Source organism: Sinocyclocheilus rhinocerous, unplaced genomic scaffold, assembly GCF_001515625.1.
Source record: "Sinocyclocheilus rhinocerous isolate Xijiao unplaced genomic scaffold, SAMN03320098_v1.1 scaffold1829, whole genome shotgun sequence".
In the NCBI taxonomy this organism is placed as follows: domain Eukaryota; kingdom Metazoa; phylum Chordata; class Actinopteri; order Cypriniformes; family Cyprinidae; genus Sinocyclocheilus; species Sinocyclocheilus rhinocerous.
In genome coordinates this window covers 549,433-576,856 of record NW_015650027.1, presented here as the reverse complement: position 1 = coordinate 576,856, position 27,424 = coordinate 549,433, and the positions used below count along the sequence as shown (strand labels likewise).

Genomic DNA, 27,424 nt, shown 5'->3' with positions numbered 1-27,424 from the left:
AAAAAAAAAAAAATATATATATATATATATATATATATATAATACATTATAACCGCTTTTTAATTGTTTAAGGGCTCTCTAATTTATTTATTTATTTTTGTAAAAATAAATAAACTACAAAAAAACATTTTAAACTTTGAATCATGTACAGTTGACAGTAGGTTTGTTACCAAACCAATCAGTATTATGATTTTAGTTTTGATTTTGGAATTTATGGATTTTGGATATTGACATGTGAGGGTAACTGACATTTTTCCACATTTCATTTTAAATATTTGAAAATTTTATTGTGAAAAATTCTCAAAATATTGAAAAAAAAAAAAAACAGTGGAAAACTCTTATTACCCTCACATGTCAATATCCAGAATTATCACATTAATCAAAGCTATCATCAGATTGGATAAGTTTTTCAAGATTTCAAGTAGTCAAAAGTTTCTCTAACAGAGCAATCACTCATTAACATAAAGTTTATGTCTGTACGGAAGTGCTATGAAACAAAAAACCAATGCTACTGCAAAATTTTTTAACAAAATGTGAAACTCCTGGAGGCTGATACTGAATCACAATTTCAATGTGCAGGGTTCAAGAGTGGGTAATACGAAAAACAGGTCCATTTACGGAGGACAAATGTTTATTATATTGTTTATGCTGTTCTACAACATGTGATGCCCTTTCAGCATCTGAGTGGGAAAAATCTTAATGTCATATTTGTTACAGAAGCTGTCCAGTGTATTTGATTTGCAAACGTTCCCCTCCCTATCACTGAATTACAGCATTACAGAGAGCTCTCAACTCCATTGTGCTGTGGCTTTCAACGGAGAAATCCACCTCATAAGAAATATTAAACACCAACCAGAACAGACAGTGCAGCTACATCCTCATGTCAAGATTAAGGTAATCTCATCATTAAATATAATATGATCTATTCTGTTATGCTCAGTGTCATGCAGAAGAAAAGACGCCTCCTCACTCTGTCTTTCACGTTTGATAGAGGAAACAATTACGAGTTACACATACAGTAGGCACAGAACAGAGAGGCAATGGGATAAAAATGCTTTCAGCATCTGAGTGGAATTAGGACTCCCACAGAGTGGTAGAGGAAGATGGCGGAAATCATTGTTACCATGCGAGGAGGTCTGCTACAAGGAGGCGGCTTGAGTCTATCATTGATGCCAAAATACTGCGTGAGCTCCTTCCAGTGCTCCTCCCGTTTCTCTTCAGGCTCCCTGGACAAAGACACAAGATGACAAGTCTTTCGGTTTATTATTATTATTATTCACTCCAGGACTAGGCATGTACACTTTGTGAGATTCAATTATTTCTGCACACATCCCTTTTTGCTATAATTGGTGGATTATGGAGCCAGTCAGTATTTGGGAATATATGGGTGTTCAGTGAAATAGGCAGGTTTTAAATATGAAGAATTTTGTACTAAGATGAGACATTTTATATTTGTTTCCCCTCCCTTTGCCTCAAGGCTGGAATGATCTGAACAGAGTTTAAAAACTAAGCATCACACAGCTGCCGATTTCGTAAAGGGTTAGAAAAAAACTGAACTTCATACACTAAACAACTATGGATCACACACTACCAGACTTTTCAAGTGGTTCCAAACACAACAAACTCACGCAGAAACATGCGCCTTGTTGCTTGGAGATGTATAACATCATGAAAACAATATGTGCTCTAAAATTGGCTCAAAAACCCAAACATGTTTTATAATCTCCAATTGGATAGAATCAAAGTCTAAAGATAAAAAAACTGGAGTCTGTGCCCATCATACGCTACGTGATTTCCAGCTAATTCTGTCAATTGCACATTAAAGATCACATTGCATTTACTTTAGATATGCGAAAATGCAATATTTCTTACATCAGTCAATGAACAAATATATTATTTCAGAAGTATATTTGAATTTAAAATCATCATATACAATTCAGGGAAGAGTTTAATGCCATGCTATTAATATGAAGTATTCAGTACATATTCACATGTGTTAAGAACTTGTATTTAGGCTTGTTGTTTACACAACATCTCTCATAGTCTTTCTCATGACCTGCTGACTAATGTAGTGATGTTTTGATGGAATGGTCTATTATGGAAATCATCATTAACTGTCTTAGAGCAAACCATAAGGGGAAGTTGTGGCCTAATGGTTAGAGAGTCGGACTCGTAACCCAAAGGTTGCGGGTTCGAGTCTCGTACCGGCAGGGATTGTAGGTGGGGGGAGTGAATGTACAGCACTCTCTCCCACCCTCAATACCACGACTGAGGTGCCCTTGAGCAAAGCACCGAACCCCCAACTGCTCCCCGGGCGCCGCAGCAAAAAATGGCTGCCCACTGCTCCGGGTGTGTGTTCACAGTGTGTGTGTGTGTTCACTGCTGTGTGTGTGCACTTTGGATGGGATAAATGCAGAGCACTAATTCCGAGAATGGGTCACCATACTTGGCCACACGTCACTTTCACTTTTTTTTTTTATAATTGTCTATCATACCTTTTCTGCTCAGTGTCACAATTCTGTGTCCCACCTGTTTGAGGTGTAAAAACCAAAATATGTTAATATATTGCACATAAAAAAGGCATGTGCAAGCATTACGCATATGAGAAAGATTTTTAAATTGTGTTATTCATCTCCACTTGTGGATCATATTAGTTCTACTGTAGTAAATCCTACTAGACACCCATGTTGTGATTGATTGCATGCGAAATTCCTTTCAAACACAAATCAGCACAGCTGTATGAAGAATTGTTATGTTTGCACTGAAAGGAATAAATAGGATACGGTTAACAACAGTAGAAATAACATAGATGAAAAGCACTAGTAGGTAATGAGAAGAAAACTTGTTATAATGACCTTTCTTGTGGCGCCTTTTCCTTTTCCGCTTTGTTTGTGGTTCCTTCGATCTCTGGAGCTCTTTGAACTTCTGCAACAATAACAAAAACAATGCTTTTAAACAATGATACTTGCATAATGACATTAAAATACATTCTGAATGAACCAAATGCAACTTGCTTTGTTTATACTGTAGTGATTTTAACTGTCTACCGCCTAATTAGATAAAAAATAATAATAATAATTTGATCACTGCATGATCTGTACTCTCTGACAATACTGCATACGTGCATAACTACAGTAGATCCACGTACTTGCCACTTATCCAAGGAAACTCCAGGAAGACAATCATCCCCAAATGCATCATTGTGCAAACCAGTTTTTGTGTTATTACATTCAACCTGTACACAAGCTGAATGTGACTCTGTGTCTGACTGACGTGATAGCTGCTCGCCTTGTGTGTTTTCTGCTGTTTCTCCTTCATCAGTATCATCATCCTCAGAGCTCAGGTCAGCCTCACTGAGACCTGGCGGCAGATGTCCACTATATTAAATCTGGCAAATCGTCAAAAACGAGGCTCTTGCAGACGTCCGCATTATTATCTGCCACAAAACGTTTAAAGCAAATATATTATTAAATGCGACGGGTGATTTAACAATATCATAATATATCAGATGATTACACCAACAACTGCATGACGCTTATCGTTGCCTTCCGTATTTCCGCATTTTGAACATAGAGCTTCATTATTGGATCGGCGGAGGAGTAACAGCTGTAACAAAAACGCTGATTGGTCACTTTGATCTCATTATGAATTGCGATCCTCCCCTTTACAAAATAGTGGAGGCTGCCGTTCTGTGTTATGAATAATAATTCCCGGCTAATATTTCTGTTAAATCGTCAATTTGTCCAGCTCTGAATAACAAGAATAAGAATAAGAATAAGTATAAGAATGCAAAAACTGAATTATTATTATTATTATTATTATATTTTAAACCTGATCTAAATAGACAAATAGTGGGTGGATAAGTGTGCTTTTTAACCATGGTCTTTTGCCAAATTATAATTTAGAAATCAATTAAATATGAAGACTATACATTATATCAAGTATGTGAAACATTTGTTCCTCTAAAACTTTGGAAGGTTTGTTGTTTCTGGTGATAAATTGGTAACAACTTAACCAAAACAACTGTATGCCACACTCTTTTTTTCATTTGTGAAAAATAAATAAATATGGCATCTACTGGCCTCAGTAAGGTAATTTAACCAAAAATAACAACAAATAAAAATATTTTTTATGCAGTAGCAGCACACTTTAATGTAGGAATGAGTAAACTTATTCAAACATAGTTGTATGCCAGTTCAGTTATGAAATATATACATATAGATATATATATATATTACAAATGGCAAAGTAAAACACAATTGCTCATGTTTTCCAGAGTGATAAGAATGCTCTTATATGAGCAATGTCTCCCAATTTATTCAGACAGCTGAGGGCATCACCACATTATCATTCAAATGATTAGCATGCTAATCTTGTTTAGCCTGTGGCATTGGCAGACGAAAAACACTGATGCTTAAATTGCTTATTTATATCAAATAACATCAGTTTTCTGTTATGTTGCTAAATAGTGGGCTTTGTGCCTAATTGCAAAACCACCTATTTACTTAAATGATTTATTTAGTGTGCACAGATTCTGAGGCAACAAGCTCATTTGTATTGTCATAATGTCAGAAATTTTCATCAATATAATTTCTGCTTGTTATGCCTCCAGCGGGGGTGCCGCTAGTTTTAAATGTACCCAGCAATTTATCTCTCTCGCTCTTTCTCATTTGCTCTCCCTCTCTCTCTCTCATTTGTCCCTTCCACACTCTCTCTATCTTTCTCTCTACATGTGTGCTCTGTAACCTGTATAGCTATCTTCCTGTGCCGATTCATTTTGAGGAACTGCTGAGGCATGAAACTCATACATCAACTATTTCCTGACAATGCTCAGACTTATTGTCCCCTAAAATGTCATTACAGCCATTATTTATGGAGTTAATTCATTTATTAAACCATATTTACGCAGACAGAATGTCACATTGTGTCCATCGTCCAGAACGACGCCTTTAATGATGATTCTAACACATTTTCTCTTTTAAATTCTACCAAAAAAGCGAAAGCACAAAGTGGTTTTGTTTTTCATGTCAAGGCTTAGCTACTGTTAGATGGAGGTAATGTAGAAAAACACAAATCTTACAATACCTGAACATAGCCAGACATTTAAAATAGCAATATAGCCTATATGTGATAAAGAAATTAGTGTTTGAAGGATTACAAGATAGTATGGAGTGCTGTATTGAACTACAGTACAATACACAATGTATTTGGAAATAATTTAGTGTTATACGTGACAGGTGCTCCTTATGTTTCTGTTAAGAATGCACATGCAGTGTCTTTTAAACATACGTATATACACAGCTCTCTGGAATGCTTGATTCTAATCGGTAGCATTGTCAGATATTTCCTAATATTTGTTAATCACGGTAAGGCTACTCCCTGAGAATCGGCTCAAAAGAACGATTCATTCAAGAATTGGACATCTGGTAGCCTGTATAAGTCCAATTATCCGAGTAAGATTCTAAAATAATTTAAACTCAAATGAATATTCATATATATATCAGACATAATTATACATAATCGCCCTTTTAAGAGAAATAGTGTTTTATAAATAATAAGGTTTCAGCTGAAAAACATTGGTAGGCCTAATGCTCATCCAATGCTCATAGTTTTGATTAAAATACATCACATCAGGTCGGGCAGCTGCATACGTTGTAACTGCAAAAGTTAAAATATTTCAATGCAACCGAAGTGCAAAACGGACCTGATAATTACATACAAACTCCTTGCACCTCTCACACTACTCTCCGTTGTAAGTTAAAGTCTGCATGAAATCAAAATTTACACTATTTACTTTGTTAGCGCACATTGCAAGTCTTGACGTGAACAGTTAATCCCTGCAAGTTAATCCACAAAAAAAAAAAAGTTTGTTTTGGTAATCTTTAATTAAAATCTGAAAATGTGCTTCTGCTCTGGATTGTTCTCTGATGACATCAGAGTATCCTTAACCACTTTCTGTCCAACCGTTAGCTTGCTGCAAGCAAGAGATGGTGAGTATAGGAGCGCTAAAATAAAACCCGACCATCTATTCAATATTCCGTTTCAGCAGGAAATACGTCACAATTCTGAAGTAAATTCATATACCTCATTGGCAATATCAACCGGCTAACATTAGCTCTTACTAATCACACCATTAACTGTTTGTGGAAAATAACCTTGTATCTCTACTATAAATCAGGTAACTAGGCCTAGTGGATCTTTACGGTCGTTCTATAGCCCAAATCTTGGAGAATGCGGAGTGGTTATACATTGTTTAAATTTTGCACTAAATATGACAGTGCTCCTAATGTGTAATTGTGGCATACATCCACCAGTTGTGTGTCATACATTTTAATGGTACATATCCGCACTGGATAATTCCATCATGCCATTCTCATTTATTTTATTTTCTAGTTTCACCTGTCACCTCGAACTACTTATTATGGCAGTAATAATGAGCTGTATTTGAACCATTAAGTTGTAATGATTCGCTTGCGTGACATTTTAATTCATATAAGGAGTTTGAAGAGGGTGGCAGTGTTACTGGGATTAGATGGTTAGTGCTAAAACAAACTAATTTGATTGGCAGTATAATACTTAAAGGCTCTACGGGAGGTTTAAGTATGGTTGGTTGGCGAAAGGAAAAAGTCATATTTGTAAACATTATATTTCATTAATTCACAGCCTTGCAGGTAGCTATATAGTAAAAACAGAAAGGAGAAAAAAAAACTATCCAAAGGTGACCCAAAATGGAATTACACAGAGAATTGTTACACACATACAGTTTTGTCTCATCCTATGGTAGTATAACAAGATGAGTAACTTTCTGTAGGCCTAGAACTTTACTTCCTTCTTTAGAGGCAGGTTCAGCGCGGCTGCACTCAATGTGATTTTTGACTCTGAGGAAGAAGGTTCGAATCAAGGAATCATGGTGATTAATATTCATGTTTTGCTAACTCTTGGGAGTGTGCACGCTTTGGTGTTTATACTAAAGATAAAGAAACAATTGGAGTATTCATCAGAGAGTTGAGCAAACAATGCTTAAAAGATGACTGAGAGATGGGGTGAGAGACATAGACAGAGAAAGAAAGAGAGAGAGAGGTAAATTTGAAACACTCCACTGAACAGAAACAAGGTTTATGGGCTAAGCCAGCATAAACACATTAAGCAGATGATATTCATCAGTGTTCCAGTGTCAAATCCACACTACCCAAAGGACATTTCTGAAAATCAATGTACATGTCAAAAATCGAATTGTAACACCTCAAAGTGTTACACATTGTGAAAATATGCTTGCTTAAATATGCTTATACCCAACAGGGAAGGTTCTCAGAACTTTGGCTAATGTTCTTGCAAGGTTCTCTCAATGTTATGAATAAATATTCTTTAAGTAACATTAATAGATTGTTCATTCAAAATCTGGCTTTTAATAACATTCTCAAAACGTTAGCACCAAAACATTACACAAAAAAACTTTTTCTAACATTCACATAACCAAGAAAAAACTTTTTTTTTTTAACATTAAAAACTGGATGTTTTGAATGTTCTAAGAACACAATGTTTTTGTAGCCTAACTTAATTAGGAACATTAGCAAAACATTTTTAGAAAAAGCAAATAAACATTTATCTATTTTTATTTTATATAATTCTTCAATATGTGCACAGATTTTTGTAATAACTGCTCATGCAAAAATGTCAAACATCTGTTATCTGTTATCCACAGTTAAAATATAGCGGTATCTATTAAAAAAGTACAGTAAAGTGAAATCAGTGCAGTACATTTTATGAATGCGATGCATTTCAAATGCATGCTGTGCCAAAAAGTCATGGTTTTCAGACTGGCTGAGTTTGCCGCCATTCATCTGTAATTAGTTTAAGCACAAAGTTGCACAACCAGACCATTCCCAGATAAAATCGTACATTTAAATGGAATAATTTATTCCCTTTTTCATTGCAGGACTTCCAACACATTTATCTGTTGTCTGTTTCTTTATTTTAATCACACTTCCTTGCCTTTTGGACAGCTTCACTGGCTTATAGATTAGTGTGAAATGTACCCCAGTTAGAATCTCTTACACGCTCCAATCAGATGAGCGCAGATTTAATCAGAGTGAATCGTCCATCCCACCCGTGAGGGGCTGCCCAGATGAAACACACCTTATATTCATAACTTCACTTACATGCCTGATTATGAAGCGGGAGATAGCAGGTAACTCTCATTCTCTGCTTTTTTTTTCCCAGCACAATTTTGCCTCCAAACTTGAATAGTTAATCATAGCCCCTTTCATCATCAGTCGAGAATCAAAATCTGAACAGAAGAGGATATATATCATTAAAAGATGAAAAAGAATCACAAATTGAATTGGCCTTCTGGTCCAGATATATTGTGTCAAATTTCACTTTCAATACCTTTTAAAGGATTTTTTTTTTCTCTTTGCATTAATTTCCGGCTGCTCTAACTATCATTTTCTAAGAGAAAACGTTCACGTTCCACTGCTAATTTGTGTGCATGGCTCTGTAATCATGCCATTACTTTCTTTGACATAAAATAATGCCTTTGAATAATGGGAAATATTACCTGATGAATTAATTTAAGAGATAAGATCGAGGGTAAGAAGCTTAAATGCCATCTTAAATTATATGCAGACCTTGGAAAACTTTCAACGAGTCTCATTTGCATTAGCTTAGTGTTGGGTTCACACTGTGCCTCACCATGAGAAGCCTGAACACACCTCTAAAATACTAACGCTTGGAATAATAAGAACAGTACACTGGAAATTATGCAATTAGTAAAGTATTTACCCTCTTAAACAGCACCAGTATCTCCCTTACCAGTATGATAATATCTACTCTTTTTAGTTTTAAATAGGCCCTTTCTCAGTTTTATGATAGCCCATTTGCTCGGTTCTAAAACCCAATGAGCTTACAGAAATAACACTTTAAGGCCTCATATACATATATCCAACGTGAACGATGCTTCAAAATGTATCTTAATTATGCTATCTTCCAAGGTACCTTGTTTTGACCACATTCTAAGGCAGAATCACATGTATCCGTGACAGAGAAGGCAATCCCACGATGCATTGCAACAAGTTCACAGAAGAATTTAAAAGATGACAAGGTAAGGAAAATCTTAATTAGAAAGGGCAGTGTAATTAAAAATATATAGTAAAAAGTGTAATTAAAATATATAGTATATAGTATAATATATAGTAAAAGTATATACTTTTATATTGGGATATTATATATACTGTATATAGTCTTTCAAAAATGCAATATTAAAATTCTTATGTTCGCAAACAGTGGACTCTGTTAAAGAACATGGCCTTAGATGTTGATGCAAATGACATAATATTGCTTGTGAATTAGAAAATATAGTTCTGCTTTCAGTGCTATGAATGTGCATATAACTGGAAAATTACCCAACTAAATTGTTAAATTAATTAAGTATCAAAATCTGAAATTTCTTACAGTGATGTTTAATTCCTATTACGGAACCTTCCTGTGTCGTAATAAAATCTGTAATTTATAATTCATTTCTGCTCATAACACAATTATTTATTTTATTGCAGCATAAGGGCATCATTTTGAGCTCTTAGCTCAGGTGGAGAGAAAAAAGGACTCTCAAATTCTAGAAAATCTCATGCCTAAAGATAAAGAGAGACTGACAGAGAGAAAGAGAGAGAGGGAAGGAAGGAAAGAGGGATGCCTTGCTCATTACACTGCTGTCATTTACTCTTCATCCTTCGTACTCTTTAGTGGCATTAAGACGGGATGTAAATTTGACAGTTAACGCTGTTAGAAAATGGCTAGTTCAAGAAGGGCAGGAATTAGAGATGGGCATTAGGCTCTGATAAGCTGCTTTCCTCCACTGCGGCAGCTGCTTAACATTCATGGGAAAGTCATCATCAAACAACGTTATCGCAGCTCTGTTGACGGCTGAGGAACATCATCACTATGATAATTTTTTTTATAGCTGTGAGCCAGAAAAGCCCCCTTTTATTTCAGCGGTGTGTTAATGAGATAGGGCCTTGTTGGTATGGGCAATGCAAACTTGCCACTCTCCACCGTTTGTTTGAGTCCCTCTGCCTCCAACGCTTCCCCTTTCCTCCCCCTCCTCTTGCTCTTTCTCTCGTTCTGCCCATCTCTCTCTCTTTTTCTCCTATGTGCACAATACAGGAGAGACTATTTTATAGTGTGTGTTCAATGAAAGGAGGACCTTTATGGCCGCGTATACAATCACAATTTGGTGCGTAAACAGAGATATCATCTCTCGAACTGGCTTTCAAAAGTACTAGAATCCTTTTCTTATCAATATCCTTTCTTTTTTTTGGATATATAAGGGGCATAATGTATGAATGTTTTTTTGGCTCCTTAGTCACATGAAATAATATATCACAATGCAATTGCCATATATTGCCCATTCTGTTTGGTATTATGAGCGAAAATGTTGGATAATCCCATACTTGGGCTGCATTATTGCCCTTTAGCATCTTGCAGATGGAAAATGTGCATTGTCTAATGTCAATACTGTCCAGTATGGATATAAAGTAGAAATACCGGCAGCATAAAATTAAACCATTCTTTTGTTTTAACCTGCTAACGACAGTATCAGAGATGCGGGCAGTCCAAATGGATTCTTGGTTTCTCAGATTCACACAGATCCTAGTACTCTGCAGAGAGAGAAAGAGAGAGACATGCACACACCCAGCACAATGAGTCTCTGTCTGTGTTGGGGATACATGGGCTGCCTACTGCAGATACCAAAATCAGATTTAGGATTTATTACTCAGCTTTTGTTTGTTGAGTGGTTTGGGAGAGATTTAGGCACTCTTGATCTTCCAGAGATCTCTGTCAAGGGGGAACACAATGCATGTAGAATCTGAGCGGCTTTAATTAGTTTTTAAACTTTGAAAACTGCAGGGCTTCGTGGTTCTGACGGCAAACATTACTGATTCAGGAAGAGTTTTGTACTTCTTAAGTGGTCTTTAAGGGGATCCATTGTCATATTGTTTGGCTGCATTGTAGTTGCAAATAAGTACACTTAAAACTCCACCAGCTTTCAGTGACACTTGTAATACCTAGTTGTGACTGCTGTGAAGACTCTCGGGCCAAATTTGGATGTGTGTGGAAAGTAGATTTATCAGCTAGTTTAAAAACATGTTTGGTGATCCAGACTGAATGTGAACAAATAATATTGTGAATGTACTGATCTCATAGCCACAAAACACACATTTTGCGCTCACTGTGAAAAATGCAGAACGATTGCAAAATGTGTGTGCTTTCCCATGCTAAACCATTCATTTCAATGGGATTCAAAGTTGGAGCTTTATCAGAAATGAGATATAAAACCCATCTCACTTGGTGGTGCAGTGGTGTCTCACCAAGTGTAGGCATTTTCTTATAAAGCAATCCTAATTATTTCCTTATAAGAGTACTAGAACTATATCTTACAAATATATGTAATCCAACACTGAGCTATTTGTGTTCATTCAGATTCTATGACACACTCGAATTTATCAAAGACATATTCACTAGTGTATTTTGTGCATGGGAGTGATGATTCAATGTCTTTGTTCTCATATACGTTATTGTACAAGAGTTTGTTCCGGTTCTTGAATTTGATTGGCCGAGTGGCATTCTACGGTTGAGAATTTACATTGTTTGTATGACTCTGTTTACACATTCCATTGAATTAGTGGTGAAGATTTTTCAGCGACTCTTTCTGCAGGTTAAATAATTGATGCCAGTAGGTGGCGACAAGTCTTTATGAATGAATCTCTGAATCATTAATTCAACTGATTCATTCAAAATACACTGATTCATTCAGGAATGAAACAAGTTCTGACCAGGTGCATCCAAAATCACATACTGTCTGAATTGTAATAATGAAATCTGGATGTATGCTACTACATACGCCATATTGTAATTTTCATGTGACTTATGGGATTCATCTAAAATCCATCTTAAAGTGTCCATCTGTTTTATGAAGGCTAGGAATTTGGACATACACTATACAGTATGGAAATAAGCATATAATAAGCATATTTGGATGCAGTGACTGTCAGTCATTGAATTATTCACTTAACCAATTTGTTCAAAACCCTGATGCATTCAGAAAGGAAACGCCACTACTATATTGCTTGGAGATGTGCAAAAATTCATTCTGCTGTGACTTTGTTTGGAACAATTTCCATTGGTGGAGCAAAACAGACCAACTAACTGGCAATATGAAATTTATGATACTTTATTAATTTCCTGTTTATTAAACTGTTCTCTATATTAGCATGGCTATGATTCAGTTGTAGGCATAATGATGTAACCTACATTTTCAAAAAACAGCTTAACTGAAAACAGTATGCTAAGGGACGGTATTATTTGATATTGCGCCATACATACTCCAATGTTCGCGACAATTTACCCGCTGGAAATTTGCCTAATTAGCATGTGTGGCATATATCCAGATTAAAGGAAATGCCATTGTGATTCTAAAACTCCAGAGATGCTGATTCACGATCGGCATGTAAACAGCTTCTCATTGTTCATTACTTGAATCACGCTACCCCATGAGTCCCGCATTGCATAATGGTGAAGATCACATAGAACATATGCAAAGCATCATCAAGGCACAATGCTTTGACAGAAGTGGAGGAAAGCAAAGCAAACAATAGTAACAGCAGTTACTGGCTTTGATTTCTCTGGTGACAGAATAAATAATAGCCTGCTAAGAACTGTTGTTTGTTTTCAGTCACTCCACGCGAGCACCTTATTTTTCTCATGGCACCATTTTTCTCTTTCAGGATTTGTTCTTTTCTTCAATTACAGCCAAGAACCCGGACCGTTGAATGAGAGGCCTACAGCTCTTTGTATTGGTCTTTCAAGCTTCTTAAGGGGGTTGAACATGAAACACAGCGCTCAGCTTTATAAATGAATTGAACTTTATTCCTTGCAGTTCCAGAGTATATGAAAGCAACACCTGTAAGCCTGTAAGAAAACTGCAATAATGATTTTTTTTCAACCAACGTTTAAGTATTCTGGAAAGGAGTGGTGGATTCACATAAAAGTGAATATACAATGGCATAATGCACTGGTTTTCAAATGGTTTTGCCTCAGGAACCAGATTTTACATTGGACATCAAGTGATGATACAACACATTGCCAAAATGATTTATGATACAAAATTGTATTTTATTGGTTTCATGCTCTTGGCAGCCAGTAATTCAGCTTAGAATACATTGGTGTCGGCACAAACCTTGCTATGAGTGAACCTTGTTTAATGTAGTGTTGTATTTTCTTTCAGTTTGCGTAGTTTTGTTTTTAAAAGGATGAGGACATGTCATGCAACCTGCCTAATTTGACTAGCTTCTTCTATAAAATAACAAGAATTTGGATCAAAATACCATTGGGCAACAAAACATTTAAAGCATTTTTACCTCCCACTATGCACATATCACTTTTAATTATGTGTATTTAGCATTTAATTTTCCCTGTGATCAGAACAGACCTGCAACCCAACTCAAATTGTGGATCACTTTTGGAGAGGTTATTACAATTTTGAATTTTTAGATTTTATTTCCATTTAATTTTCAACTTCTCTTCTCTTCTCGTTTTCCAGAATTTTCTAGTTTGTTTTAGTTTTCAATTTAGTTGTAATAATTTTTTACAGATAGAGTATAATTTTAAAATGTGATGCTCTTAAATTTCTCCATACACCCGAGTGTTATTGGTTTTTAGTAGCATTTTCATGTTTAATTCAGGCAAGTTGTAAAGGTTTCAGTGTTTTATAATATACCATGCATTTAAAACTAAAATTAATTTCTGGATGTTTTTCTTAATTTTTCTGTAATTGTAGAGTTGTGAAAAAGTATCGTTTACACTTATATACTTTACACTTTTAGATACTGACTGTAGTCTGCGACCTAAACAAACTTTAAGAATAACTCTTGTTGTCATAAAGGGTTTCATTCTAGCTACATTCATTCTAGTGCATCTCACTATCATCAGTAGAGCTGATTTACACATCGACAACAATGTTTCTGTGCGATCGAACTGAAGTCTCCTTCTCGGGACAGAAGAGGACTGTATTAGCACATGGGGCTTGATTTGTCTCAGTGCGTCCTTGTTAAGTTTCTTTAATAACCTTGTGTAAACCTAAACCCTCTGTACTCAGTGCTCATTAAGGCAAGCTGGGAGTAATGCCCTACTGATTGCTCTCCCTGCATCAGCGAGGAGGCTTTAACATGCGCGTGCCTCTCACATGGAAGGGAAACCAATAGGGGTCACTACTCCGCATTCCACAGAGCCATTACGGGGTGAAGCGGTTCCACCTGGGCCTTCGGAGGACTCCTGGAGTCAGTGTGTGTGAATGCGTAGTAAGTTATCGCAGACGAGGACAGAGGAGTCATTGTTAACATTGTGGGCACCAAATCAGGCCCTCATCCATTTCAGCGGTGGGCAAGCGCGGCTCATTCCGTAATGATTTTGATATCGGAAAACGAAGTCGAGCCATTGACCTTCAATAAGGGAAAAGCCTTAATGGAAATTCCCCATTTTTTCTGCACTGTTCCCATAAGCTGCAGGAGCATTATTTCAAGCCCATTACTTCCTAATCACATTGTAAAAATCCTTGCGCCTTTCATCTATCCCACCCCCTCCTTTATTTGCGATCCCTTCTTTTTTTTCCCTTCCCGCTCTCTTTTGCGCTCGCTCTGCGTTGGTGTTCAGATTCTCAAGTATGAATGGATTACTCCAAAAAAGCTGCTACTCAAATTTGAGGTCAATTCCAAATCCAGTAGAGAGAGCGAGAGAAAAGAGAGAGAGAGAAAACAAATAATGTTGCATTATTCCTCTACCCATAGTGACCTGCTTTTCAACAGTTCCTCATCTCCCTGTTCTGAGCTGAGGCTTAGTTCCCATTGATAGAAGGTAATCTGCAGCACAATTTCTCCTCTAATATATTTACATTATTGTGTGGGCCTAAAAACAGTCTTTCATGGCTCAGCGAGGCTCGGGTCGTCTGGAGAATTTGTCTACAGGATTGAATCCTAAACAGATGTCAAACAGAAGAGGGTTATATTGACACAAACAACAACGCCGCACACTTGGTCTAATTACGACTTCTAATCAGACTGATTTTCGAACGTACCAGTGGTGAGTGAAGTCGTCGTCTTGCGCAACTCGTCTCTCAAAACCGCTTATTTAAACATGCAGGATTCGACCCAAACTCTGTGTACGCTCATTGTTCAGGAATGACAGTTAGCACAGACTGATCTGGTCAGAGACGGTAATAAAGCCAGGCTCAGTTTGCTCGCAGTCATGGAAACTAGTTATAATCTAGAGAGGGAGGCAAATAGAGAGGCAAGCTGACCTCCTCGGTATCAGCAGGTTATCCTGCCCCACAAATATTAAAGTAAGTATGTCTGCTCTGCCAAGAGGCCTGCACAATAGGCACATTTGTACAGGGAAACTGGATCTGGTGGACGGGAAACCATAAACTGACTTGGCAGACTTACACAACAACTGGATGTCATTGAGTCGGAGAGACCTCTGCCCGATCTGGGGGGAACCGAGGGAACACGTGAATGCTATCTTGGCTCTTAGCTGTTTTGTTTTCTATACGCCGAGGCTAATATTAAGGATTCCCGAGCTAATGATAAGTTAATGTGCATAATTAGGAAGCCATACCAATAACACAGCTAAAAGTGCGTATGAAAGTGTCCGTGTGTCGGAATGTAGACAACATAAACATAAACAACGTCGGAAGGCGAGTCATTTTCCATAATGTATGTAATAAATAAGACTCAGATTGTTTATCCAGCTTTATTCAGCACGTGTGAAATCAGCACTCGAGGAGAATAAATTCGTGAAATTTATTATATCTGTAAAACAATCCCTTCGAGAATTTTCTGAAAACGACGCACCTGCACGCTGTTTAATTTCTTAAATCCCAATTAGTAAATGTTTTAGTTCAATTAAGCGATTGTGTTTTATTAGTTATATGAATTTGACAGAAACAAATCCTCTTATTGAACCAAATATGAAATGTTCGTAATAAGAAAAGGGCCCCCTCGGAGAAGGACAAAGTGCATTAAAGCTAACGAAGTGCATTACACACATATTAAAGTAATTTTCTCTCCGCCTAACAGAATTGGCCCAAAAAAGAGAGAGGAAAAAAAAAATCACTTTTAACTTGTCATTGTACTTCAAGGTATATATAGGTTTTTCACTCCTTAACTTTGAAGTAGGCTGCAAAATGTGCAGGTAGAGGGAGGATGACATCTAATCATCAGCAACTTCAAAAAGCATACTGCCACTTAGCACTCCAAAAGCTAATGTCCCCGAGACATTCAGAATGTAAATTATTCAAACTCATTTAGCGTCGGCAAATTGGCAAAGTTCAATCAGAAAACAGACTGACACTGAACAAGAGGAGCAGCCTAATTGTACTTGTTTGTCAAATGAAAATTTCATTTGGGTGGAAATGGAGGCTCCCAGCAAATTCTTTTAAGGTGAGCTCCTGGTTGTATTATCAGCTAAACACAGTAAAATCCATAATCATATGACGATAATGAAAATGGTGCCAATGTTAACATTCAGGCTTTCTTTGCCCTGGGCGAGTGTTGATAAAAATTAAGTACCATAGTCCTCTGGCAGGCACATTGACACCCAGGCTGGTCTTTAGCCTCTGCCATGCATTTTTGCATTTTAAAAACTTTATCAAAGCGCTGTTGCAATGTGGAAAATGTCAACGCGAAATGCTCTGAAGGCAAATTGGAATTTCATTAATTGTAAAATTATTGCTTTTGACTGATGTATTACTATGCTTGTTAAGAGCTGGGAGTGGAACAGACCTGTCCCTGTCTCTGCGGCGCACTCCCGTCCCTCTCAGACATGCTCGGAGACCAAACTTTTGAGATCTGCTTCCGCTCAGGATGACCAGTTTGGGAATGGTGTCAAGTCGAAGTGAATCAGTCTATCCAGGCTGTCAGCACAGGAATGATGGGTCTTTTGAACCCCTGTAAAATGAATCAAAGACAATGTTCGCAAACTATTAACAGAAAGAGAAACACATCACAATGGTCTCATCAGTGAAATCATATTTTCCTATTTTCCATTTTGTTGCAGCTGATTAGTGAGATTCTAATTTCAGATTTTTTTTCTTCAATATGAATATAGATTAAATAAATGCAACTCTGCCTAGAAAAATAATCCAAAATCTCAACATGAATGTCTAAATTATGACAAATCTTCTTTTCTTATACTGTTCAAGCATTACATTTTACAGCAACAAGATCAAGACTACAAACCAAATAATATTATAATTATTAATTACTATTTGCATTGCAAGTTTTTAAAATTATTAAATTTTTTTAGGCTTAGAATAATGTGAAACCTACCTCAATAGCATTTTCTGTTACTCAGTAATTATTGATGCAAAGTATGTTTTTTATATCTCAATTTTTTTTCACAGAATTGTGATATCCCATTAAATGTAGAGTTTGTGATACCTCTGTTATGTAAACCACAGGAAAGTACTCACTGGCCAATATAAAATACTGCTCACTTGGTCACAATCAATCATCACAAAATAAAAATAACACATCAAATTACAGTTGTATTGTCACTGGACTAATTATCAATGAAATGTGTTTATTCTGGCAGAACTTATCACAGAGGAAGCTGATATAACTCGGCAACCTGGATAATTCATGTCTGATTTATTTAAAAATAATTTAAACCATTTGTCTAAATCAGAATTATGAAATTATTTCAATTAGGATTTGCTATTGAATTTAAACTTATTTTACTGTAAATCTAGTCCTGTCCCTTGACTAGGTGATAAACAGACTATTCTAGGAATATTCTCAAGTACAGAAAATATGTGGAATTTTGCAGTCAACTTCTGTCCTCTAGTGGCTGTGTGACAGAAGCACAAATTGTCAATGCCACTGAATTTAATTTCAAAAGTAGCATAATGTGCACATTAACATGATCATTTGTATTCTCATTTGCACAAAATGTACAATATTGTTCATATCTAGAAAAATTAATAGACTGATATGCAGTTATTACAACTGATTCTCACTTCCTCAACTTGGATGCACAGTCAAAATATCAATTAAAGTTATAAATTAAAAAGTAATTGATCATTTAAAGGTGCTACATACACCATGTCGATTTGTTTAACAGGCCTAATTCCTCAGTGCCTCGACTTTTTGTAATTTCCTTAATCTATCCACTCATCTAATGCTGTTTACAACATTAGAGCAGCATATCTCTCTGTGTGTTCTGCTCTCACTGTTCACTTTCTGTAAGAATAACCTGTGATAGGGTTAGACGGAGATCTGCAGTCATTCCCGTGGTTGCTTTCTATCAGTACTCTCTTTGTGCAGCGGACAAGTTTTAAGCAGCGATCAGCCAGGCACGCGACCCCAGCTCTTGACCCGCTCTAATTAAATACTGGATTAAGCTGGAGGAAGAGGCCCGCGTATATTTCAGGTTAATGTCTGTCTGTTCAAAGCCTTTTAAAATGAGCTAAGTGATGCGTTTAACTTTAGGAAGCTTACCTCCTCCACATTGGGTGTCATGTTAGTCTCCATACAAAGACTGTGTTTGTTAGGGATGTTGAGCAGTTGTACTGCACACAGGACTTCAAGTGAGGCCCGAGAACATGGTGAGAGATCTAGAAGCCCACATGAGTCTATTATTTTCAACAAATCTGCTGGGTCATTGTCAACAATGCTCATTTATTCTATGTATAAAGATTAAATTGCATAACTTCTAGGCTCACCTATAATGTAACTGATTTAATGTCAATATGTAACAGACCTGAATTTGATAGATGTCAACAACTCTTTAAGTCAATTTGATCTTCTGGTGTAAATTTAACATTTATGCATGTGAAAAAAAGTCTGTGAGATCAGATTTTCATTTGTAAGTGTGTTTGTGATCAAATTCTCTGTTCATCAGTGTATTTATTCTCTCAAGATGCAACTAGGCCTGAAATATTGGTCTGTTTTAATAGTGGTGAGTTTCATGAAGCTAAAGTAGGGCTGTTCAATGTGCAATTGAAATTCTGGACAAAAAACTACAGTATTATATTTTAAAAAGCTGTAACACTTAGTAAATATGCTGGTATAGTTATATGAAACATGCAAATGACCTCAGGAAATGTTTCATTTCTTTTGTAAAGCTCTTGTTCCAATATAAAGCCAACATAATGCAATAATACGCAAATACATACATGCAAATTTTGAAATAATAAAATTGCTTCTGGACATTTGCAATATTTTGTCAACAGTGCACACAATGCAACCATGGAATTGCCTCTGAACCCTTTGAAAAGCCCGTAATAAAGAGCCTTTAGTATTATTGTAAATCACTAATTAAATGGCAATGGATTTCTTTGAGAAATCTGACCTATTAGCTGAAATTGTAAGCAAATTTATTTTGATGGGTGTAACATGAAAGGAATTTCCGGTCCTAGTTCTTATTTAGCTTAACATTTCCTAGACTTACAGTACACTTAAAAACAGTTCAACCAGGAGATTATGTGCTTTGCTCAAAGCACTATGATATCAATGATAGCAGTATCTCTCTAGTTGGTGAATCAAACTTTCTTGGGTTTGAACCTGTGACTGTGACCTTTGGATTATTAGAGCAGATCTTTAACCACTGAGCCACCACCACCCTATAATCTCACTGTTATTTTAGCATTTTAAACAAGTTTTTAAAAGGTTGCAATCTCAGCTTTCACAGCTAATATTCTTACTCCACATACCATCACGGACACAAATTACCACTGCATATTTCTGCTGAGCAAGATTGGCAGTGCTAACAGTGTTCATTTCTGGGATTCAGTCTGGTCTGAAAGGGGCATTTAGGTATGAAAATGAGACCGCCATACCAACGTTCTTTTCAGGATGAAACAATTACCTTGAGCCAGACCCACACACACTTTTCTACAGATAAATAGGACTGATTAATATCCACTTTGCGATTACAGTAGAGCCAAAGCTGCTATTCCAAATTGAATGCTTATCATGTTTGAGGTTTTTCAGCAGAACACAGACAGTAGATGAAAGCAAAATGATCTTTAAATAGTGGTTTAAGATTGTGCTTCCGATAAGTTGTTTCACAACAGTTTTGATCAATGAAGCGTGCATTCAATATATTGCCTATTTAGATCCTGGTGATTACTTCAACTGGACCTTTAATGCCTCTTATATTATGTGCACTGCAGTAATCTTTTTACACTACTTCAGTGTATTATTAATATTACTAGCAGAGTTACCTTGTAATACATGTTTATGGCGAGACAGAAAACTTTGGATAAATTTATAGCCCTACTTTTTTTTCTTTTTATTTTGACAGGGAATGATTTGGACTAAAGAAGAAAAACTAAAAATGAAAAACAGAGAAGAAACAAAGCCTTTTATTTTATATGATATTATATTTTATAAAATGTTCATCATACAGCATCCCATTTTTGACACAGTGGGATAGTAGTGTGAGAATCTCATCGTTCCTCTATCGTGTGCTCCACTTACATTTACCAAGCACTTGAGTGTGTTTGTAAAGCAAAAGGCAGTGTCACTCACACCTCTTGGTATTCCTGTCGACAAAGACTCTTATCAACAGAAGACAGTCTCAATGCTAATTTTCCTTTCACCAGTCTGACGCCTGTCCAAATAACGATTGAAATCTTTCAACACTGTTTGCACACCATTTCATATGAGCATTTTTTCCAGGCCTAAACTCCATTTAAGTTTTTAATAATACTTTAAAATGGTCCCCGTTCAGGTAAACACAATCTGATTACCGTGAATGATTGAAAATGTGCTTAGACAGTGATTGGTTTGATTAATTCTTATCCTTCTTTCTTTTTTTTTTAAGGTTGCGTGAGTAAAAATTCTGATAAAAGAAATCTGTAGATATAAGCAACGTGCTCTCATGCTAATTCGTATGTATTTTACGTAAAATGTGGTTCTATAAAACGTACATTTACTTACATTTTTACAGGCACTAAAACGTACAATACTGACGTATTTTCAGCATCTAAACGTACAAATACTTGCGTATTTTCAGCATTTAAACTGACGTATTGATGACGACAGCTAAAAATGAATCCTTATGAATATTTAAATCGCTGCATTAATTTTACTATTATTATTGTTGATGTTTTAGTTGCCATATCAACTGTCATATCGACCTAGTTTTCAATTGCATTATTAAATTGTTTACTCGTTTACTTAATATGAAATTATAACATTTCGTTCTGTTCTGTGTGATTTCTGCTGCAAGCTCATTTCCAATAATAGGCCTACATAATGTTAAACAAGACTTCACTTTAAACCCTTAAAATAAATAACATTTCTGCAATTGTTTAACATTTACTTGTCATGTAATGTTTACTTTGTTTACCATGGGCCACAAAAGGTACGTTTTGTGCTTGTAAATGTTACGTATTAATACCTACGTATAAACAATGAGACCAGGCTGATATAAAATAGTATTTTGTAATGGTAATATGATCATGTGTGTACAAAAAATGTTCATGATAGATAAATAGATAGATAGATAGATAGATGATAGATAGATAGATAAATAGATAATGCAAACGACAGCTTGAATAACAGCTGAAACACTATAAAAAAAAGTGTTGCACAGAACACCAAATTCCCTTCTGTATTAGAAATTTAGGAAGTAAGGCCGCCTGAATAATTTCGAAGTCCTGAGCAGGTCTGTAGAGTTCAGGGCCTAAAACTATTCTTTGATCGTTTTAGATTTCTCTCCATAAGCAGTCCTTTGTGTCGAGTGTGCTACTTTGGACAAGTGCTGGCCCACGGCTGCCTAAATGAGGTTATTCTGTTTCTCCCACTCACTGTAAATTTCAATAATTTGTTTGAGAGGCCTCTCTCTCTGTCACTTTTTATCATATTATCAATGACCACTCAATTTTCCCCCGGCTGCTCATATAGCGTGGCTCACCCTGGCCCTATTACTGTTCTGTAATGAAGTGCAATGGAGTAGTAATTGGTTCACATTATACCAGATCAGGTAACATTAGCCTTATTTCCTTATCGCAGTGAGCCCTGCTGCTGCCTCTCAATGAGAAACTCAACACAGCTTCCCCTTGCTTTAATGCACGGGTATCATCCAAATAACATTTCAGCCCATCCAGCAACCCCCTAGTCCTGCTCCAGTTTTCTGTTTCAAGATTGCTCTCCGCATTTAGCTAAGCGATTGCAGCTTGTCTGCCGGTTCCTTCTGTTTGAAAACTCCCCAAAAGGCAGCAGCCATTAGAGATGCAGATACAGCGGATAGCTTTTCCCGGCTCTGGGGAAGTACAGTAAGTGAGAAGGTAATATAATCGAGAGGCTGTAAGACGAGTGCGGATGCATGCAGTGCCCGGCTGGCGCTGTTTTCATTCAGGCCTGTATGGGCATCCTTTGTTCTGTTATTTATGTTGCTGCCTAAACTAAACAGGAAGGGCTGCTGGATAATAAATCGCAAATCATTTAACACGGAAAGAGTTTCCTATCCGCGATTAGCACCGCGTTTCTCATATGTTGCCAGGTTGAGCTCAGCTGCTCAACAACGACGGCGTTGACCACAATAAATCTCAACTATAAAGAATACGTATGTTGGATTTCATGTCTAAAAAGACAAAAATTAACACACTTAACAATTATTAAATGACTTTAAGAGGGTTTACTTTTTCGGTCAGTACTGTTTAGGTTGAGGTTCTGTCGGACGGCTAAAAGGGTCGCCTAACTATGCCAAAAAATGTCTTTAAAATGTTTTGTGTTGTATTTGTTAAGTAAAGTGAAATCTAACATAAAGTATACTTACGTTTTGGAGAGCTACCGTCGAGTTTTCAACGAAAGCGTTGAAGCGTCGTACTGTTCCCCATTTTGCCAGCGCCTACTTGGCGGGTTCAAAATTTGGATTACTGTTGTTAACGCTGTTAAACCGCATTTTGTTGAAAAAGCAAAGACACGTGCTACCTTTTAGAACCTCTTGTTTTGACTTTACAGTCTAATTGTCCTAAACTTGATAGCAATTAGTTTCAGCCAGGCTTCAAATGTTGATGTGACACTTTTAGAATATGTGGTTACAGCTGGTAAGGACCTTCTTTATTGATACAATCCTACGAGGTTTACAAAGCACTTAACCTCACCCAGTACAACTACACACTCTGTACATATTTAATGAACTGTCCTCTGCCAAACATAAACAGGTGTCAAGTGCAACACACACACTTGTGTTGATGTTCACAGGTACAGTTTACAGATAAACGAACATATAACATTCCATGTCTGGTCACCAAGGCTGACTTTTTAAATGCTCAAATTGTTAAAAATTAGAATAGTTCATACTTTTCAACATGAGTTGTGATAACTACATCACAGGATGATAGTTTGAATGGTATGACTATGCGGAAATTATGGAGCCAGAATGATCTCAATAATAATTCACGCAAAAGACGCGATGCACACATGCGTAACCCAATTCACATGCATAAGAAATATTTCACGTGCACAAAAAAAATATATATATTCACAAAAACCAATTCACATGCACAAAATAAGAATATACATTCATAAAAATACGTTTCACAAATGCAAAACACAATTCACAGATGTACAAATGTGTACAACATTTTTGAATGTTAACAATTCACGAGTTTATCATGGGCTGTGAATGTTTATTTTTGCATGTTTACTTAAAACTTGGAAGTAAAATTGGTCATAGAAATCACCATTCTTTATTCATTTATATGGATTTGTTTTTATTGCCTAATTAATGACCCATTTATGTTTTAAATATAAAAAAATGAAAAGTTTTTCAAAACCCTCTTTCTTCATGTGGGCCGCTAGTCAACCACCCTTTTTGTATTAAAGCAGCCCATAGCATATACTCAGAGGAATATGGAACAGGATATTGGATAACACGGTTAAAATACAGGAGCAAATATTCTCTTATTAAAGTCCAATAGCAGGGATTTAATTTGAGCTGCCTAATAGACAGTGGTTTAAAGAAGGACCAGAGGGGAGGTAACGGTGGGGTCAAGGTTTTGCTGTCTAATGGTGGAGATTGGAGAAATTAAGGAACTTTATTTCCACAGGAAATTCTGATGAAAGGTGGATTATGGATCACAGTGGTCTTCCCGAATCCCAGTCCACCTCTGAGTCCAGTAATGTGCTCAGGCCTGCATTTATTAGAGCACACGTAAAGCTGGCTGTGCTTTATTGTTACACAAGGAGCAAGGCAAGGACAAAGGAAAACAAGTCAGATCATACTTTATTTGTGCTTGTATTTTTATGCAATATGTGTTTTTAGACTGCCAGACATACTACAATGTTGTTGTTAAATGTCTGTCCACACACTTTTAGACCAAGGAAAACCTGAGCAGTGGATAACATCTATAGAGCATTAATATAAAATGAGATATAACTTTGGCTCAAGTTTCTAAAATGGTGCAAAAGAGCAATATATCCAAAAGGAAAAAAATTTATTAAAAAATGTAATTTATTTACATTTACAAAAAATTTCTGATAATTGTATTATAAATTTTATTTATTTAATCAATTTTTAAAAATGTATTTGTGCAAAATACTTTTGTATAAACTAATGAAACTATTAATGAAATAATACAACCTATTGCACAAACTTTTTATTTATTTGATTGTTTGTTTATTTATTTTTTTTACATTTCATCTAAATGTATACTGTTGTATACAAACTGATGTTATTATTGCACAAACATTTTTGTTATTTACTTTTTTTTTTTTTACAATATACTATTGTACAAACTAATGGTACTACTAGAAAGGAAAGCAAACTGTACTATGCATTTATTACTATGGATTTATTTATTAATTTTCCTATTTTTAATATATTTTCAAAATGTATTTACAATATATTATTGTACAATTTATTTTAGTTATTTTGTACATATTTTCTAAATGTATTTGTACAAAATATCATTGTACAAACTTATGATAGAATTGAAAAATTAATGCAAACTATTTTACAAACTATTAATTTATTTTCTTATCTATTTTTACATCTTTTATTGTATTTGTGCTAAATACTAATGTATAAATTAAGGAATGCAAAATATTGTACAATACAAACTGTTACTGTTGCAGGGATGGTTTTATGTATCATGGGTTGTCAGTATTATGATCTTCATCTTTATCAACATCAACTTTAGCATTATCATCATCTGTCATAAATCATTTTCTGTCATAAATCTTGTAAAGGAATGGTCTGATTCTGGCAAGATGTCCAGCTATGTGCAAGCTCTGCTGCCATCTTGTGGATTCATCTGTGATCAGGAGCTTAAAGATGAAGATTTTTTTTACTATTTGTGTTCAGTTTAACTTTTTTATTCTTCTGTTCACTCATTCTGTTCTCTTCTTCTCACTGTTCTGAATCGTAGGCCTTCCTGCGTGCTACTGCATGAAGGCTGTAACTGACCTTCTCATTCCTGCATTTCCCAGAATCCACTTGTACTTTGTTTCACTGTGAGTAACATTAATAGCCACAGTGTAGAAAGTATACACAGGCTGTATTACAGAGCCTGATTGTTATGAATCCACATGGGACAATGTCTCACTATCCACTTCTTTAAATACCACCTCTAGAAATGGCCTGGAGAGGAAGCGGTATGTGAGTGTCCTGTCACAGGTGGCGAGCAGCGCTGCAGTGACAGATGCGTCACAGCGACAAGTCAAGGTGAATGCCATTTATCTCTGGCAGGATCGTGCCACTGTGGCCCACCCATGTGATCTACTTTCACTATTAGTGAAGCATGAGCTCCTTAAAATCTCGCTTGCTGGAACATCTACAGAGTTGCAAATTACCCCCTAAGGATTTGTGAAAGTAACATAAGGACTGTCTCTCAGTCTAACAACTCAGTCCAGCAAAGTGACATGAAAGCTCAGTGTCAGGTAAGTTTTATTCACTTTTATTTCTAATCCTAAAAATGTCAAAGTTTGCCTGAATTCTCATGCATGTTTTTTTTTTTTCAACAGGACATGCAAAAAAATTACCAGGATCATCTCATGAGGCAAAGGGAAGCGATCAGATGCAGACTGAAGAAACTGAATGGCAAGTAAAATGAAATCAATGTGAGTCTAGTGTGTAAAATTAAATCAAGCGGTTCTTTAAATATATCACAAAAACACATTCCAATATTATCTTGATCTTATGTAGCCTACTCTGTAAATTTTATTTAAGATTATTGGAGTAGGTTTTACAATAAAATGCTATTTCAGTCTTTCTACATCAATATTTCAAATTTAATTTGATGTGTTCATTGTCGTTTCTGTGTAATTGTTTGTGAAATTTACTTGCAATTTCTGAGTGAAAACGTCTTGAAAATAAATCTTTTTTAAAGTATATTATTTACAAATTTGTTTTATTTAAGATAATTATATACAGTAAGTATATGGCTATTTTAAGCCCTGTATTTACACTACTGTAGAAAAGTTTGGGGTCAGTAAGGAGTTTTATTTTTATTGTATTGTATTGTATTGTATTTAGGAAAGAAAGGAAACAAAGAAAAAAGAAAGAAATGAGTTCTTTTATTCAGCAAGTATGCATTATATTGATCAAAAGTGACTGTAAATATATTTATGATGTTACAATTTTTTGTAATGTTACAAATTCTGTTTTAAATACTGTAAATGCTGTTCTTTTATTAAAGAATCCAGAAAAAAAATGTACCATGGTTTTTACTCAAACATTAAGCAACAAAAACTAAGCACAAAATCTGTATATTTTTAGTATATAATTATAGTTTTAGTGTATACATCAGTATACTTTTAGTATATTAAAATATAAAACATAAAAGAGCATAAGAGACTTCTTTCAAAAGCGATAAAAAATGGACTTAAATGAAAATTAAATACAATTAATCTATATTTTACTGGATTACCCAATTGAGTCTAACCATTTGCCCATCTTCCTTAGTCAAAGTCCTTTGCAATGAGAGAAAGTATAGTGAAGAAGTATGAAGAGATGCGGAGAGTTCTGGAGGAGGACTGTAGGATCACTCTGTCCCTGCTGGAGATGGAGGAGACGGCTGCAGTTCGAGCGCTGGACAACCTCATTGAGACAAACTGCGTCCTCCTCAGAGACATTGAGGTTCAGCTGAATGAAGGGATGATGGACAGTGACATACAGCTTGGTGACAGGGTGAGCCTTTTATCAGGAGAACAATTGGACAATAGACAGGTCAATTTCATCTTTTTGTTTTTCTTTAATCTACCATGTATGGTATGGGCTGTCATTATATAAAAATATAATGAATAGACCAATAATTCAAATGACCAACAATACATGGTGAAACCTACCATCCCTGCAACATAATGCATTCTCACTATATATTTCTGCCTCTCTCTCTCTCTCTCTCTCTCTCTCTCTCTCTCTC

General features: G+C 35.9%; 2 protein-coding genes and 1 long non-coding RNA gene across 3 annotated transcripts in view; 2 read left to right on the top strand and 1 right to left on the bottom strand.

Annotated features, from left to right (window-relative positions):
• LOC107711429 (protein FAM204A-like) overlaps positions 1 to 3,379 on the bottom strand; it is a gene marked incomplete at its 5' end in the record, with an annotated part of 17,138 nt that extends 13,759 nt beyond the window's left edge. The window contains 4 exons of the mRNA XM_016516419.1: positions 1,124 to 1,226; positions 2,496 to 2,529; positions 2,856 to 2,925; positions 3,149 to 3,379. Of these exons, the coding sequence (XP_016371905.1) occupies positions 1,124 to 1,226; positions 2,496 to 2,529; positions 2,856 to 2,925; positions 3,149 to 3,379 (438 nt within the window). The remainder of the gene's footprint in view (positions 1 to 1,123; positions 1,227 to 2,495; positions 2,530 to 2,855; positions 2,926 to 3,148) is intronic.
• A 22,056-nt stretch (positions 3,380 to 25,435) lies between these two features.
• LOC107711428 (uncharacterized) lies at positions 25,436 to 26,098 on the top strand. The gene is made up of 3 exons (XR_001636703.1): positions 25,436 to 25,514; positions 25,635 to 25,940; positions 26,025 to 26,098. It is a non-coding gene; the product is annotated as an uncharacterized LOC107711428 (long non-coding RNA).
• A 459-nt stretch (positions 26,099 to 26,557) lies between these two features.
• LOC107711427 (probable E3 ubiquitin-protein ligase TRIML1) overlaps positions 26,558 to 27,424 on the top strand; it is a 2,965-nt gene continuing 2,098 nt past the window's right edge. Inside the window, exons 1-2 of the mRNA XM_016516418.1 lie at positions 26,558 to 26,587; positions 26,965 to 27,189. Of these exons, the coding sequence (XP_016371904.1) occupies positions 26,567 to 26,587; positions 26,965 to 27,189 (246 nt within the window). The 5' untranslated portion in view covers positions 26,558 to 26,566. The remainder of the gene's footprint in view (positions 26,588 to 26,964; positions 27,190 to 27,424) is intronic.